At 39.4% G+C, this 18863-nt stretch overlaps 1 protein-coding gene across 1 annotated transcript in view; it reads left to right on the top strand.

Moving 5' to 3' along the window:
• lmf1 (lipase maturation factor 1) overlaps positions 1-18863 on the top strand; it is a 48582-nt gene that overhangs the window by 10934 nt on the left and 18785 nt on the right. The window contains exon 5 of the mRNA XM_051667318.1: positions 9910-9975. Within this exon, the coding sequence (XP_051523278.1) occupies positions 9910-9975 (66 nt within the window). The remainder of the gene's footprint in view (positions 1-9909; positions 9976-18863) is intronic.

The following is an 18863-nucleotide window of genomic DNA, read 5'->3' as shown; positions in this document are numbered from 1 at the left end:
TATGTACGCGGGTTTCACGCATATAAATGTAGTATTTCAAGCTTGAATTGCTCTGATGGTAGGAATATTATTACAGTCTGGGGGCATGAATAATTTTTTGGAAATACATAATTTTTTTGTATAATTAATCTCACTGATATAATATGTTTACTTGACAGCCCTAGTTTTAAGATGATGAAAAATATAAAGTCAGTTAAACATTTGACTGGTAGTGTATATAAAATGAATTCTTTTATATGAGGGTTTATATGCTTATATTATATTAGGTTTACATGCTTTAATGTTCAAAAAACACATTATTTTTCTCATACTGTACATTGCTGCAACACTATTTTCATCATCTGCTCAAACGCTCTGATTTAGCCTCTTTAAAGCCCCCTTTCCAAATAGCTCAGTCTGCTCTGATTGGTCAGCTATCCCAGTCTGTTGTGATTGATCAATCGCGTGTCGGAAATGTAACGCCACTTACCATAACTGAGTTTCATGCTTCCTTAACAGCTGTAAACACTATTGTAACTATGATAACAGTTGCGTCGGTTTTTGCTGTACCAGTTTGAGTCCGATAATGAAAGTATGGAAGAACAAGCTGATCGACACGAACCACCTTCACAAGCACGACTTGAGCAGGATGTTTCACAGTGGTAAGTTTTAATTTTGTAGCTTTCTTTTAAGTACATTGTTGATTATTGTGAACCTAACAAAGCTTCAAGTAAAAGACACGTAGTGCATCTAAGTTAGTCATCTTTTGCTGGAATGGGTGTTGCTGAACTTTTTTCGCCCGAGCTATGAACGGAGAACAGAGGCTAACTCCCGGTTGGACATTACCAGGTGTATTAGAGAGTTAGTGAGAAAGTTAGCTGTGGACTACCGTGGATAGTGTCCGTAACTTTACAGCTTGTAATTATAAGTAAACCTCCACACTTTACCACTGATAAAGACTCTTGAGATTGACCATTTTGTTACACAGTTTTAGGTAAAAGCCAGCCCACAGCTGAATAGTAAACCCTTACCAAAACAATAACATTACATAGTAAGTTAGCTGAGCACTACCGTGGATTGCAGATGTAAAATTACCATTTGTAAAAATAAATCCATCTCCACACTTGATCACTATTCATGATAGTAAGAATGACAAACAATCTGCATAATTCTACACAATTGTAGGTTAAAGTGGGCCCGCAACTGATTAGCAAAACTATTTCACCACAATAACATTAGCTAGCAGGTTAGCAGAGGCCTACAGCTGTGCACTGGTTGTACACTGTAGCTACAACACAAAACTCCGCATTTGAACTCTCGGTAGCAGATAAATCCACAAATAATCAAGCATACTTACAGGTTGTGATCCTGAAACGCCAGATTGTCCCAACAAAGTGGGAACTGCACCATCTTTCAGGAGTAACCATCTTGAAAATCCGGCATTGGTTTTAATACATTTTAACCACTGATTCTTCAGTTCGTCTGCCTTTGGAAGTCCAAACATGAGGTTTTGCTTTCACAGTGAAGAAAACAGTGTTTTTTCGACATGGCGACAACACTAACCCAACTCATTCTGGCGGGCGGGCCAAAGTAGCCCTTAGGCGGGCATTATGCAAATGTGTTACATAGTGACGTAAATACTTTACGGAAGAAATGCCTGGACTACAAACCAGCAATTTCGTGTAGCTCTTGAGCAGTGTTGTTTGTGGGAGAGAACAACTACCATTTGTGTGGACTTTGTGCTTTGTAACTTACAGACCATTTACATGCACAAACAGCTATATTATACACTAAAGGAAAGGTAAAATCCCAAAAAGCATAATAGGGCCTCTTTAAACTATAATTCCCATATTGTGTATAGGGACTTTCTGTCATCATAATACACAGTCTCTTAGGCAGTTCTTGTTATTGGTAACTTGATGAGTGATTAGCATTCTGGATCCTCATTTCAAACTTCAAAACATTGAATCAAGGGAGGTCAGTTACACAAGCCAAATGCTTGTTTAACAGTGCAGTTAAATAAAAACTGTTGTGGCAAAAAATTCATTAGCATCAATGTTTTGCAGTAATATGCTGCATTAGCCAAATGAGCAAAACGGTGTTTAGCATTTCACAAGTTGTTCTCTATTCCGAGAAGGACTCAAAGGAACGCCAGCATTTTATGAATATAGTCTGCCCAAGGTCTTAGCTGAATCAGTCACCAAGTTGACGTTCATGATCATTTTTCTTTTTTCCGCTTCTCATCACACATCAAAGCAGCTCTTGAAATCCTTCAGACTTGAGGCTTGAGGATGTCTGACTGGACTCCTTTTCTTGTGGTTCACCCGAATCCATCAGCTCAACACATTTAGTATCTGTTGAAACTTTATGCTTGATGTGTGTCAGATTGTTCAAGGAATCTTTCACTTAGCGGCTGAAGTTCACACATTCCATCAGGGGTCAAACCTCACATGTTTGAAATGTTCTACTCTCCATCTGTTCATGTTCATAAGCCATTTGTCTTGAACTTTTGAAGTTTGTTGCAGCCAGTGCTCGAAAATTCATGAAATAAACTACCTCAACAGATACTTGTCTAGTTTAGATGGTGAATACAGACTAATTGAGGAAAAATAGTTAAATCTAGTTCAGATCAGTCTTCCACAAATCGATCTAAGAAGGATTAAAAGCATTAGTGTGATACTTTTCAGCTGTGCTTGATTTTCCTCAAACATTCTGGTTAGGGGTTTGTTCTAAGTATTTAACTTCTGCAATTCATTCAGCCCAGACAAATTAATCCATTTAAGCTTTTTTTTGTTGATAATTTCAGCCTTGGTGTGCTATCTCTTTTATAATGTCCCCATGGCATTTTGAATGGGTAATTGGACTTAAATATTAGTTAAACCTCAAATTCTAAGTGCATGGATATTTTGTTGTGTTGGGTTTCTTTACATTTTTATTTATTTATTTGAAAGTAGTTTGTGAATGAAAAGTACTTCCTTTAAAATTTCAATAGTGTTCTTTTTTAGATTGCATTCAGTTGGTGTACATATTAAGGAAAAGACATTATGTCTTTCTTGAATATATACCCGAGTGCCTCCTGTTCAGGCACATTTTTCCTGTTTCAGCCGTTGTGTGTGTGTTTTTGACGTTTCCTCATTTGGATGGTTGGCAAGAGCTTTTGGCATTCCTTAAGGCTGTGTCAAGCATGGGCAAGAACAGCTCTCCCTGGCTTTACTGTCTCCTGTCAGCTAAACTTTTATAGAGGCAATTTGCAGAGTAGGGAAGTTAATGACTTTTTAATTCACCTATAAATGAGTGCCCATCAGATAGTATGGTTAAATTCCTGTCACATGCACCTGTGTGCTAAACACTGAATCTTTGGTTTTTACAGTAATATTGGATATTTGGATTCTCTCATGCATGACTGACACTAATTAACTAGAATTAAATTTAGATGTCTAAATTGAAATGAGAAGAAATTGCCCTTGGCGTTACAAAGTGCCCAACTGGCAAGATGTTGATCTCTTTACCGCTATAGAGTAAGACGTTGTTGTTTTGTATAAGTAATTGGAGCATTAACTGTTGTACAGACAGTATTATTGAAGAGTTATGCAAGATCCTTGTTACAAAAACATTGTCAGCTAAAATGGATACTGATGTTAAGTGTAAATGCCTGAAAATGGAATTTCTCCTAGCTGAATTCCAGCCTACTAATGGGAGACAAACACTGATGATGTTTTGTTGCATGTTTAGCTACCTGTCTATGTCAGTAATATCCATCTGAGTTATAAGCAGTTTTGAAATCATAGTTTGCCAAGCTACAAGCTATTCATTTTTTCAAGTAGTTCAACGAAAGTCACGCTACTCTTTAGTATGGAGCCCTAGGCCTGTCACGATATTTATGTTATTGACTTATCGTACAGTATATAGTCATGACCTCGATCATTTTTGCTGACCTCGGTATTGCCCATTGTGTATACATGCATGTTTGTTTACATAAGAATGAATGTCACCAACATTTTAGCCAGTCACTCTGCGGAGGCTGGGCTCAGTCAGCTTCTCCACACACACACACACACACAGAGCGGACAGCGACAGGCAGAGATTACGTGTTACTTGAGGCTAATAGGTGTTTTAATAGGTGTTTTTCACGACGACTGCAGAATTCCAGCCAGAAAGTTTGGAAGAATAAATCCAAATGGACTTGGTTTCAAAGCTGCATTCCACAGCTGCAGTGGGAACATTTTGGCTTTAAGCCGAATGAGAGAGGAGAGCCCATTAACGTGAACGAGCCGGTATGTCCACTTTGTTTAAAAACATTGGCAACGAAAAGTGGCAGTACAACTAACTAGGGCTGGGTGACACATCGAATACCCACGATATAATCCCGGTGGTTTTGCTGACGATATAAAACTCAACCATATCGAGAATATCGCAATGATATTAATGAGCCTTTTATTTGGCCATTAAGTTTCATAAAGTGCATTAGTAGACTAATTTCACGATTCTTCAGGGCTGTATAATTAATCAAAATAACACAACCGTTTCGGTGCACAAGCCTTCCTCAATGTGTGAATCAGTCAACATAACCACCCTCGTTTTATAGGTGGCATCATCACGTGACTTTACATTCTCAGTCATGATTTGTCACAAGATAGAATCAATTAGTGCTTAAAAGCCTCATGGTTTAAATTCTTGTTGATGTCCTTTGCCAAAAAAATACACAGTGGCAAAGACTCTAAATCAGTTAAATGTTTAATTGTAATTTGATCAAAGGAAAATCTATAGGTCTATTTCTTCATTCAGATTATTCGGGGCTAGTGCTTTCAGTTTGTAGATCCAAAAGTCTTCACATATGAATAATTAGTTGTTTAAATTACCTCCTCTATGAGACCCTTGAACTTCCTCTATCCCTATACATTCGAGTTGTTTGATACTATCTCTGTAAGGGGGTTCAGTGGAAAGGAGGAGGCGAGAACCGGCTTAATAATATAAATAATAATTTAATAAACAATTTAAACAAAACACACAACCAAAAACACACAGTATAGCTGCCTGCAATTCTCTCTCTCTCGAACTGTCGTCCCCGGCCGCCTTTATCCCTCGCGTGCCCCATCAGGCTGATTGGGGACCGGGTGTGTCTCATTCCAGCCCGGCCCCGCCCTCCTCGGCTCTACACTCCTCCCGGCAAGACGTACATCCCCCCCCACCCTTCCTCTCCGGGGGGGGGCGTGCCTTATGCCCCGACTGCCGGCGGGTCCTCCCCGCCTTCCTCGACCTAGGAGGAGACAGGAGGGGAAAAAACAACAACACAAAATGGCGAGGGAAAGGCCAACACGGAGCGACAGAGAGAGGAGAGAGAGAAAAAGAAACTCACCGGTTCTCTGATGCGCCGTCGCGTGGTCCTCGATCACTACTCCACCCTCTCAGGCGGACTGCAGCCGCTCCTCCCCGGGCGGACCGGAGTCAGACCTCCGACCCCCAGCGGACAGAATGCCCCTCCGCGTTCCCGGCGTCCCGTGGGGACTCTCCTCCGCCCCTGGCAGCGGCCCTACCACTCCAGGTGGTCGGGGAGTCGCTTCCCTCCTCCCCCCCGCGGACGGCGGTCTTCTCTCGACCCCTCCGCGTTCCCGGGGGATGGCAGGGCACTCCTCCGCCCCCCGGCAGCGGCTCCCTCGCTCCAGGCGGTCGGGGAGTCCCGTCCCCACTCGCCTCGCGGACGGCGGCCGTTCCCCGCGTCCGGGTGGTCGGGCTACTCCGTCCCCCGTCGGACGGCAGCGGCGCTCCCCTGGGTGGACGGCAGTGTCGAGGATCCTGCGGCGGGAATCTCTCCTCCTTCCCGGGTTTCGGCACCAGTGTAAGGGGGTTCAGTGGAAAGGAGGAGGTGAGAACCGGCTTAATAATATAAATAATAATTTAATAAACAATTTAAACAAAACACACAACCAAAAACACACAGTATAGCTGCCTGCAATTCTCTCTCTCTCGAACTGTCGTCCCCGGCCGCCTTTATCCCTCGCGCGCCCCATCAGGCTGATTGGGGACCGGGTGTGTCTCATTCCAGCCCGGCCCCGCCCTCCTCGGCTCTACAATCTCATTAAAGTGTCTTGCTGGGGGCCTGGGTAGCTCAGCGAGTAAAGACGCTGACTACTACCCTTGGAGTCGCGAGTTCAAATCCAGGGCGTGCTGAGTGACTCCAGTCAGGTCTCCTAAGCAACCAAATTGGCCCAGTTGCTAGGAAGGGTAGAGTCACATGGGGTAATCTCCTCATAGTCACTATAATGTGTGGTTCTTGCTCTCGGTGGGGCACGTGGTTAGTTGTGCGTGGAGTGACTCACCTCAATCCGGGAGTTACCACGGAGACGTAGCGTGTGTGGAGGCTTCACGCTACGTCTCCGCGGTAATGCGCTCAACAAGCCACGTGATAAGATGTGCGGATTGACGGTCTCAGATGTGGAGGCAACTGAGCTTCATCCTCTGCCACCCGGATTGAGGCGAGCCACTATGCCACCACGAGGAAAGCGCATTGGAAATTGGGCATTCCAAATTGGGGAGAAAAGGGGAGTAAATAAAATAAATTAAAAAAAATGTCTTACTATAGTTGTTTTTAGTTTAAGTTGTGATGATTTACAGATATATCTTTTGGCCAGGACACCTTAACCCTAGATTACATTTTGAGTTGTGCAGGTTATAAATTACTTAAAGTATTTTTTTGTGAAAGGACAACTCTTTACATTGCATTAAGTTCTGGCAGGCAACACAATTTCTGCATGGGAAACAGCCCTGTATAAAAGCTGTTTTTTTTCTTTCTTTTTAGAACATCTAAGCTGACTAACATATCAGATAAATGATGTGCCCATTTATATGTAAATAAAGGAGAGTTTTGAGATACATTGTTTAATGATATACCTGATGATAATATATGCCAGTGTTTATAAATAATAGATTTAATCATATCGCTATTATCATTGTATGTTAATGTGCAATTCACTGAAAATGTCCTCTTCTGTTTGGGAGTAGGCTTTGTGCAAGTAAAAGAATATTGCTTTCTAATTTATTTACTTTTTCTAAAACATTACTTAACCAAGTTTCTGGATGTCCACTAGATAGGAATCATTGGATAAGTAATTTGGCTTGTTCATTAAACTCGTTATCGATGCTGCAAATACGTTTAAATCTGTGAAGTTGACTAATGGGTAACCATTTTTTAAAGGGAGTCGGATGGTAACTATCTGCTGTCAATATTGTATTTTTACAATATTGTAATATTTTTACGGTTCATCCATCTTAGTCAACTTCACATCCAAAAAATTATTTTTTAATGGCTCTAATCTTTTGTAAACTTAATGAACGTGGTGAATGCTTGTAATTCTTTTTCAGAACCAGTCCATATCATAAAACAATCATCAATATATCGTGCCCAATATTTAATATATGTACTAAAAGGATTATTGCAATAAATGAAGTTTAGTTCATATTTGCCCATAAAGAGGTTAGCATAGTTTGGTGCTAGTGGTGTACCCATCGCAGTATCTTGGATTTGTAGGTAAAAATATAGTCGTTTTTTTGTCAGAACCATCTTAGTAAGATCTATTATAAAAACCTGCATCGTGAGGTATATTGGTGTAAAGAGATGCAATGTCAAGTGTCACCAGCCAATCCGTTGTACTCAAATTTGAAATCTGTTTCAATTTATTTAAAAAAATCAGTTGTATCTTTTAAGTGTGATGGACATTTTTTAACTAATGGTTGAATATGGAAATCTATGAATTTTGAATTTGATTCAGTTAGTGAGCCAATACCTGATACAGTTGGTCGAAATTGAGGGTCCTCTAAAAATGTGTGTATTTTAGGCAGAGCATATAAAACCGGGATTATAGGATGTTCACTTAAGAGATTTAGATTCTTGTTCACTAATCCATTTGTTACTTAAACCAGCTTGTAAAATTCCATCAATTAGTTTTTTGTAGCTATCAGTCGGATTGAATAAGTTTTTTTTATTTATTTTTTGTCCCCTTTTCTCCCAATTTGGAATGGCCAATTCCCACTACTTAGTAGATCCTTGTGGTGGCACGGTTCCTCACCTCAATCCGGGTGGTGGAAGACAAGTCTCAGTTGCCTCCACTTCTGAGATTGTCAATCCGCACATCTTATCATGTGGCTCGTTGTGCATGACACCGCGGAGACTCGCAGCATGTGGAGGCCCATGCTGTTCTCCGCGATCCACGCACAACTTGCCACGCGCCCCATTGAGAGCGAGAACCACTAATCGTGACCACTAGGAGGTTACCCCATGTGACTCTACCAACCCTAGCAACCGGGCCAATTTGGTTGCTTAGGAGACCTGGCTGGAGTCACTCAGCACACCCTGGATTCGAACTCGCGACTCCAGGGGTGGTAGTCAAAATCTACAAATGGTGTGCACTGAATGATTATTTATAAATGCTGTAAAAGTACTCTTTGGTTTAAATCGTTGTATATTTGGTATTGTATCAGTTTTTGGGTTAAAGTAACTCTTCAATTTAACATTTCTGTAAAATTTTAACCAAGAATGGGTTGGTAACAGCATGTGGTACAAAAGATTTTTTAATGAATAAATAGGTTTCTGAATTAAAAAGGATGAAAGCATTAAACTTAAACAGATAAAAAAACTTAAAAAAAAAAAACTAGAATGCACCCTAACTTATACAACTGAGTTGAAAACACAGTAAAGAACAACAGTATACCTAATAGGCCACACAGGGACTCAAATTGGTGAGTCATTTTTTCTTGTTTTTAATCAGTCTATTTACTTAAGCCATTCGAATGAAGCAATTCACTAGAATGAATCGGATTTCCAGCTCTAAGTTCCAGTAAAAACAGCAAGCATGGCTTTTGTTTCTTGACAATGTCAAGGATTCAAATCATAAGAAAATCAGGATTTATCTGTGTACCATGCGAGCAACGTGATCCCTTTTAATCTAATTTATTTGTAATTAGAGAAATTAGAGAATAGTGCGTAAAATGTGAATTGCTGTCGTTAAAGCAATGTGACTGTCAGACAGCAGAGTTTCAGTTGTACATTTTTGGTCGAATGGTCTTAATTCTGGCTTTATTTATTGGCCAGCTGATAAGTGGGTTGAGGGTGGGAGGCAGTCATTTTCGCATTAGTGCTGTCGCATTTTAGGGAGCTAATACTCATTCCAAGGTTCCTTATTGCATTATCCTTAATGTCATAAATGCAAGAATGCACTTGATAAGCAGCAAAACCTACTGATGCATTCGTTTCTCCCTCTGGGTTGTGAATGCTGGTTACATATAGGCTCTCTTGAGAAAAGTCTGACTGTTTCTAGATGGAGCGCACATGTTTAGATTAGGCTTCGTATTACATACGTAAATCTTTTTTATTTTTTGTGTGTGGAAAATTTAATGCTTAACCTGCCTCAGAGTGTGTTTTTTTCAGTACCTCAACATGTATTTGGCTTTTCTGGTTGATTTGGTACAGAGAGATCCAAATCACCGCAGGTTAAGAAAAACAGCTGTCAAGAGTTAAAAAAAATTAAAATCTGCCACTAATAATACATTTGATGGGTGGTGAAGCTCTCTCTCTTCCTCTGCATTAATGATGTAACTCTTAAAGCAATGATGGGATATAAAGTATACTTGCAGCTCCAGTTATACTGTAATGTTCAAATGAATTTGTATGGTCAAAAGGAGGATTAAAGCACAGTGAACTATTCCTCCAAGTGACTTCTTGTAACAAAGTGGGTCATTTCAAATGTTTGTTCTTCATAATATGTTATGTGCAAAAAATGACCTCAGAATTTAACTTCTGTTTGTTATCCTTACTGTAAGAAAAACTGAAATATTAGCTAAACAGTCACTGATATGAATGTCACATGATCAAGAAATAAAGTTACTGTACTGTATTTTGTTAGAAGTGGACTGATTGTATTGTCTTTATCTCATCAGGGTTTGATCAAGATCAGAGGTGACCAGTGTTGGAGGGATCTCACCTGTATGGACTACCATTATGAGGTGTGTGTGTGCGTGTGTGTGCGTGTGTGTGTGTACACATTTGCTCTGATCTTCCTTTTATTTCAGTTTTTTGACCATTGCGTTTATCCTTTAGCTTTTTAAGGGCCATTTCCCACTCTTTCTTTGTTCCTTAGAATTGAACAGGTTGTTTTGCTTCCATACCTTTAAAGGAATATTCTGGGTTCAATACAAGTTAAGCTCATTTGACAGCATTTGTAGCATAATGTTGATTACCACAAAAAAAAAAAAAAAAAAATTCTTTAAAAAAAGCAAAAATTTGGGTTACAGTGAGGCACTTATAATGGAAGTGAATGGGGCCAATCTGTAAACGTTAAAATACTCACTGTTTCAAAAGTATAGCCACAAGGTGTGAACAATATGTGTGTTAACCAGGGATACACCGATACCACTTTTTCTCTTCTGATCCGATTCTGATATCTGAAATCTCAGTATCGGCCAATACCGATCCTGATCCGATACAGTGTTGTTGTTTTTTTGCATAATCAGATTAGTATATCCTCACTGTGTGAAACTAATTGGGGGTACTCTTTTATATGTACAGAAACACAGACCTCTTATTACATATTATTTCAATACAAATGTATAGCCTGTTAAGAAAAACTTTGTTAACTAGTCTACTGGATAATGCAGCAGCAAAATTAACAGTAATTCCAGTCTATGTCTTCAGTAGAAAAGAAGCCAGTTTTCTTTGCAATTTTTTTTTCAACTCGAATCTGGACTTCAGATCTCTTTTTTATTTAATTTAGTTGTAAGATATCAGTCCACTTTTCATTCACATCGTTATTTTTTGGAACCCATTCAACTTAAATATTGTTATAATTTGTAAACAATTAATACTGATAATAATTATAAATTATTATTATTATTGACTTTTTTGAATTTTAAATACAACAGTAATATATTTCAGTCGTGCACCTTTAACTTTAAAAACCTTGCACTTTTATTTTGACGATCCTCAACAGAGTCAACAGAGCAGCACCATTCACTAACGCGCTGCGCATGCAATGTACCTGTGTATATTTGCTTTTTTATTTTTTTATTTTATTTGGCATGCCCAATTCCCAATGCGCTCTAAGCCCTCGTGGTGGCGTTGTGTCTCGCCTCAATCCGGGTGGCGGAGGATGAATCTCAGTTGCCGCTGCGTCTGAGACTGTCAATCTGCGCATCTTATCATGTGGCTTTGAGAGCGTTACCGCGGAGATGTAGCGCGTGTGGAGGCTCACGCTATACTCCGTGGCATCCACGCATAACTCACCACGCACCCCACCGAGAGCGAGAACCACATTATAGTGACCACGAGGAGATTAACCCAATGTGACTCTACCCACCCTAGCAACCGGGCCAATTGGTTGCTTAGGAAGCCTGATTGGAGTCACTCAGCACGCCCTGGATTCGAACTTGCGAGTCCAAGTGTGGTAGTCAGCGTCTTTACTCACTGAGCTACCCAGGCCCCCCCCCACCCCGTATATTTACTTATTAAACACAGCCTTTTCCGATTCATGAAGCTATTCCATGTCTTCAAGTGGCTTTGAATAAAATGCACGAGTCATATGGACTACTTTAATGGTGCTTTAATGGTTCTTTTATGTCTGTTTTGGAGCTTGACAGTAATGAACATGACTAACACACAGTATCTGATTTGGATCGGGCTCTATGGACTGATACCCAATCCATCTAAAAACATAAGTATCAGAGCAGATACCGATCCAAATATCGGATCAGTGCATCCCTAGTGTTGACATGATTTTTAATGTGATAAAATCGCTTACTAACCTTTTCTGTGTAACGTTATATAGAATTTTACAACTTCGTTGCCATGATGACATGACGCCATAAACGGTAAAATCCCAAAACGACTGTAAAAACGACGATTTAAACAACTTTACTGCTTAAATAATAAACCAGTTTTAACAGAAGAATTAATGTAAGTGCTTTTATAAAATTATAAGCTTCACATTTCTGCCTTTTAAACCTTTCAAAAATTGGCCCCATTCACTTCCATTGTAAGTGCTGAGCAAAAGTCGAATTGCTTCTTAATCGGGGTCAGTGGGTGTACCTACCTCACATTTGCTCAAGATTAATTAAGGTCTTAATCCTGAGGGGGTTTTCCCTACTGTTGTTTTGAATGTTCAGCTGACTTTTGCTCTTATCAATGGCTTACCTTTCTTAAATGTATTAAATTAACAACTTGCGGAAGTCTTCTGTCCTTACCTCCCAGTGCCATGCAGTAATCAGCAGACCGATCATAGCATTGCCATGCTTTTATTAAAGAAGTACTGCAGCTGACTCAGTGGCAATGTTGATTGACTTTGGTTCTAATTTACTTACATATTTGTGCTTAAAATCTGTGCGTAAACGTTATCACACAAAATTCATGATTCGTCAATAAGTTTTCCAAAATTTAAGATTATGTTTTCAACCAATAATTCACACATATACAAAAAATACAGACTCTTGGTGACCTTAGAAACATGGAATTTGTTAAGCCGATATGTGGAAATTGTGTCGAGTTGCACTTTTCCATACTTTCCATATTGTGGCCAGGGACTGTAATAATCTAAAAAGGACAAAAAAGCCATAAAAGTTGTCTGTATGAATTCTGAAGCCTTACAACTTGTCTACACTGGACGCAACCGTCGCACCGTAATGGCTTGAGGCTGTCCACACTGAACGCGTAAAAGCAGACATTCTAAAAAGATGACAGACATGGACATTCAGCTGTGAGCTGTAGCAGCAAGACCGTGCAGCACATCAGAAATCAAACAGGGCATCTGTTTACTGTTGACTGCATCATTGGTCATAATGGGAGCGATTTGCTTTTCACACATCATGCCGCTTGTGTCTGGTGTAGACAGGGTGTTACAATAGCCTTGTGTGAAGAACAGGCAAAAATGTATGTTGTTATCCACTGAAAATCTTGCCCTCTGCCGTCAAATCTCAAATTTCATTAATGCGTCTGCATTTCCTTTTTTTTTCTTTTATCCCCTTTTTCTCCCAATTTGGAATGCCCAATTTCCACTACTTAGTAGGTCCTCGTGGTGGCGCGGTTACTCACCTCAATCCGGGTGGCGGAGGACAAGTCTCAGTTGCCTCTGCTTCTGAGACCGTCAGTCCACGCATCTTGTCACGTGGCTCGCTGTGCTTGAGACCACGGAGACTCACAGAACTGGAGGCTCATGCTACTTTCAGCGATCCACGCACAACTTACCACGTGCCCCACTGAGAGCGAGAACCACTCATCGCGACCACGAGGAGGTTACCCCATGTGACTCTACCCTCCCTAGCAACCGGGCCAATTTGGTTGCTTCGGAGACCTGGCTGGAGTCACTCAGCACACCCTGGATTCGAACTCCAGGGGTGGTAGTCAGTGTCAATACTCGCTGAGCTACCCAGACCCCCTGCATGTGCATTTTCTAACTTGGAGCGATATGTTCGGTTATGAGACGAACAAGAACCAATGGCGTTTGAAATATGAAAACTTGTGTGACAAGTTTAAAAATGCACATGCGCAATAGAGCTTCAAAAGTCTGGCTTCAGAAGTCATGAGTTTACTACATTTAGAGTCCTTTTATGGTGATTATTTTTGTTCTTTTTGTAGGTATGCTTTCATTGTAAAAGAGCGGCTTAGAGATTCTTCAAAGTAACTTAATTTGTGTTCCAAGAAAGAAAGGAAATCATTCAGGTTTGGAATGAAATGAGGGTGAGTAAATGATCACAGACTAAACCATCTCTCAAGTTATAGGGACACTCCCCTGGAGCAATCTGTTGTCTTGGATCCAGATCAGTATTGCTGAGGGTGCTTCTGAAAATAGTGGGGGTGATGAAATCATGTTTAATGCTACCAAAGCAACTTTATGTTTAATCCACGAATTACACTGCCTTCGTTTAAGGAAAATGTTCTTTTTGATGTACAATCATTAAAGGAGAATCATTAAATTCACCCCAAAATTAAAATTCTCTCATCATTTACTCACTTTCATGTCATCCCAGATGTGTATTACATTCTTCTGCTGAACACAAAGATTTTTAGAAGAATATCTCAGCTCTGTAGGTCCTCACAATACAAGTGAATGGGTACTTTGAAGCTCCAAAAGCACATAAAGGCAGCATAAAAGTAATCCATATGACTCCAGTTGGTTTAATCCATGTCTTCAGAAGAAGTATAAGTGTGGGTGAGAAACAGATCAATATTTAAGATTTTTTTTTTTTTTTTTTTTTACTATAAATCTCCACTTTCTCTTCCACTTTCACATTCTTCTTTTGTTTTTGGCGACTTTCATTCTTCCTACATATCGCCACCTACTGGGCAGGGCGGAGAATTTATAGTGAAAAATGACTTAAATATTGATCTGTTTCTCACTCGCACCTATCATATCACTTCTGAAGACAGAATGGTTTGCACGATGGACTATAAGATGAAATAAAGAACCGTAATGGAAAATCTTTGTCCTCAAGCTGTGATTTGTTAGAATTATCAGCACATGTTAGCAGTTCTGCTCTATGTGGTTTTTTTGGAGCTTCACAATTTTGGTACACATTGTATGGACCTACAGAGCTGAATATTCTTCTAAAAATATTTGTTTGTGTTCAGCAGAAGAAAGAAAGTCATAAACATCTAATATGGCATGAGGGTGAGTAAATAATGAGAGAATTTACATTTTTGGGTGAACTATACCTTTAAGCACCTGGCAACCTGGGGTTAAGTAAGTGCCTTGCTCAAGGATTCGAACCTGCAAGCTTTTTGGTTACCAGCCCAGATCTTTATCCACTAGGCCATACCACCCACGTCAATGTTTTAGATGTGGCTGTACCATTCACTTGAGCAGCCGTATGATAGGCAGTATTTGGAAGAGCCTCGCAATTCCGACAAGTGGTTTCATCATTCATTTTGAAGAATTCACTTTTTGTTTGGCCTCCGTGAAGCTTCGTTAGGCTCTCCAGTTTGATTACGCTCAGGGCAAAGACAGAGGTTTTGGAAGAGAATTTGGCGCTCTATTTACTATCGCCCTCTTCATGGAAAAATTCAAACAGAAACGAGTATCATTTCCAGATATTCCTGAAGGAATCATTGCAACGGTTTGAAAAAGATTTTCTTCCTTGATCCCTTTTCCTCCAAAACACAATGAAACACTGTATGGCAGCAGAACAGAGCTGAGATGGATTGTGTTGAATCAATGGAGACCAAACTGTGTGTGCATGTTTTTTTGTGTTTTGAAGGTTAGTAAAAGCAGTAAAACCCCCTCATGTAGAATGAATCAAAAGAATTGAAATCGCAATATTTAATTATTTAACTGCAAAAGGGTGCAATTTAATTACCGTACATCAGGGGTGCTCTCACTTCTATAGCATGAGATCTACTTTTTCATAATGCCATTATAGTAAGATCTACCATATTTTGTAGGGAGTGTTGTCAGGATACCAAAATTTCAGTAGTCGGTACATGTGTACCAGTGAAATTGGACAATTTTTGATACCAAAACTAATATAACTAATTTGCCAATTAGGTACATTGTTTTAAGTTCTGAAGTAATTATTCAGGACAAGGAAACAACAGTAATAAAATAGGATCAAAGAAACAAATTAAGAAAACAGTTATTACATTTTCAGCAGTATCAATATGTATTCAAGTATACATTCAGAAATTGAAAAAAAATTCTAATTTACCATAAAACTTAATAGACAGATTTTCACTGCATGATTATAATACATTCATATTTTTTAAGCTACTAAAGTTATCCAGCCAAGAGCAATAAATAATCTAGATTTCTTGTTATTGTTGTTTGATTAATATTAAAGTTTAATATTAATACAAGCAGGTCTATCAGGCTTGTACGCTTACTTTAGACATAACTGATTGTGTTTTAATTAATACCTCATGCCAAGACAGGCATTTTACAGTGTACTGTCACACTGGCACGTACCGTGAGCTCTCTCACACTCATACTCTCTCTCACACACACACACACACACACACACACACACACACACACTTACACAGAGAAAGAAGGTGTCTGTCAGTCAGTGCGTGGGGGTGAATTTCCAAAACGTAGGATGGCAAGGGGATGGGTCCTTTATATTCATTAGGAAAGCGATACCTGATTGGTTGAAGAAAATGTAACCCAACCCTAACCCTGCCCATAAACCTAACGCCATCCAATCAAGTATTCTTTTACTCATAAATATGAACGAGTCTTCCCCTGCCATCTTGCGTTTCGGAAATCTGTGCACGGGGGAGCCGAAATAAGGAAATATAAAACGTGATCTTTAAGATTATCGTTATTTGTGTAGTTTATATCCATTTCCCTTTTGACCTTTTAACGAAATCGACCAGTGGCAGTCGACGTAATGAGCACCCCTGCCTCACATGAATATATAGTCTGCATGCACTGCATGCTTCAAAGTCAAGGGATGGCACTCTGTTCTGTTTATAGATTACTACACAAACTTAAAGCATGTGTGGACTTATGAGACAGTGTTTTTAACAGTTTCTGAGTGGTTTGCAATATATACACATGCATTTCGAAAGGTGCTCTCAAGTATGATTTGTTTTAACTTGAAGTGTAGCAGAGGAATAGTTTACCTAAAAATGAAAATGTATTCAAAGATGTCATTCGAAATGTTGTTCCAAACCTAAATGATTTTCTTTCTTTTGCGGAACACAAAAGGAGAATTTTTAATGAATGTTCTGGTCTGTCTGGTCTGACCCAAAATAATCATAAAAGTAGTCCAAGTCTTCCGAAGGCATACAATAGGTTTTGGTGAGAACAACCTAGAATTTAAGTCACTTTTCAAAGAAAACCATGATGTCCTTTGCGTGTTCATGAGCACTATGACAGAATTTTGTTCACTATGACTCTCGTGTTCACATGAGAACTTGCAATGTTTAGCACTGAAAGCTACGCAAATTCTTGTGAGAACAATATTTTTTAAGCCTGCTTAAACCGGCCTCTCACTAGCAGATTTTTCCAATGATTTTCAGGTGTTAGCCTCATTAACATAATCACTGGCCAGGTAGAGGGAGACGGACACACATTAGCGTCTCTCAACGGGTGGTGTTAATCACTTGACCGTTGGGACTCCCTGCTGAGTTAATGGCTTGAAGAACTGAAAAATCGCATGTGACTTGCTTGAAATTATCACTTTTAACATGTCACCAAGGCACTGACCAATGAGTGCAGTTCATGTATAAAAGAGTGTTTTTTCCTGGAGGATGGTAGCGATTTTTTTAAAAGTTTTTTTCTGCAAAAAAAAAGTTCACTTCCTACCATATGACACTTTTGTTGCCTAGCTCTTTGCACAATGTGACAATAAATATGTGAAAGAAACTGATGCCATTTATTTTTGCTGTGCAGTCTCAATAGAACTTGTCTTTAACAAACAACCTAACATAGCAGATGCTGCAGACTCTTGGAGTAATATTGAAAAATACCTGTGTATTCAAAAGCTTCAGGTTAATTGGCAGTGAAAATAGGGCGTGACAGTGAAGCATTGAGAAAAGTCAAAGGCAGTCATTAAGTGTGACACCTTCCCTCTGTTTTTAATCAGTAAGTGTGACAGGCTCACTGACTAGAAGGGAAAGACCAGCAACAACAGTCACTAAGTGTGACACCCCCCACACTAATCAAGTTGTTCTGAGTCTGCTAGTGTGACGCTAACTTTACAAAGTACAATGAGAACGTAAAGATCTCAAAGTTCACTTTATAACCGTACATTGTTATTATTCAAATCTAATGTAATGTAATGACATTGAGGTTTTGTGGACTGAGGAGGACATGACAGCATTTCACCAGAATCAGTTAAGAGTACATGAAAAATGTTGTAAATTGCACACAGAAACTCAAAGGCTTTCCTTCAGTTTTCAGCTAAAATCAAGGCTTGAGGGTTGAACTTGACTGCCTTGCAATGCAGGGTGAAAGTGACTGAAATAGATATATAATAATACATCAATACCAATACTACTAATATGTCCACTAGAGTATGACCAAAACATGACTTTATCTGCAGACAAAAGGCTTTCTAGGTTGTAATATTTAAAAAATAACAAGCCCTACAATACTAATGTATCAAACACACACAGGAATTTAACAGTTGACTTGCATTAACAGTGTATGGAACTAATTTGCACTCCTGTTTTAGGGCTAGAAGTGAACATTGTAATATGCTTCAGGATTTATGTCTGTACAAAAGCAGGTTGTTCCCTAATTAGAACAGATCTGGTTTTTCAATCATATCTTTTCACATAAACTCTAGTTGTGTGCCAGTAGCCAGCATGTATCTGAATGTAAGCAGAAAGGTTGCATCTGTTTATTAGTATCTTTTTTGGTCACATCTTTGTACCAGCAATGGAAGCTCATCTCTCTTTCTCTGGTCTTCTCTTACCTTCATTGCTCAAACAGACCCCCATCCTGGCTTTGGACCCATGGCTCTTGTCTTTAATTTTTAAATGCTATATTTCAGTGACTGGGCAGAGCTCCCATTTTTTCACCCCACTTCTGTTTTACATTTTGGCAAGCTAACAGGAAGTGGTGATGAATGATATTGCATTAATCCCATAAGGGAGTCCCCAGTTCATTATTGTTAGCTGTGCTGGGCTTAACCATTTTGTTCTTGCAGGAGCTTAAACAGGTATAGGCTTTGGTTGTTTATGTTTTATTTGCTCAAATCCTTGTTAATGCACAATCCAACAGATATCTTGAAAGTGAAATATTATACGTTGTTTAAAGCAACGTATAGTAGACCAGTCACAGTGGCTGTCCTTCCAGGAACCATTTAGCATAAGCGCATTGCCTTTTGGCACATTGTTAAACTAAAATATTATCTCAGAAAGTCTCCCGTCACTGGCTCATACACATTGCTGCTACCTTTAA

Source organism: Myxocyprinus asiaticus, chromosome 32 (assembly GCF_019703515.2).
Source record: "Myxocyprinus asiaticus isolate MX2 ecotype Aquarium Trade chromosome 32, UBuf_Myxa_2, whole genome shotgun sequence".
Lineage (NCBI taxonomy): Eukaryota > Metazoa > Chordata > Actinopteri > Cypriniformes > Catostomidae > Myxocyprinus > Myxocyprinus asiaticus.
Note: the sequence above shows the minus strand (reverse complement) of the source record. Positions and strands in the feature narration are given on the sequence as shown.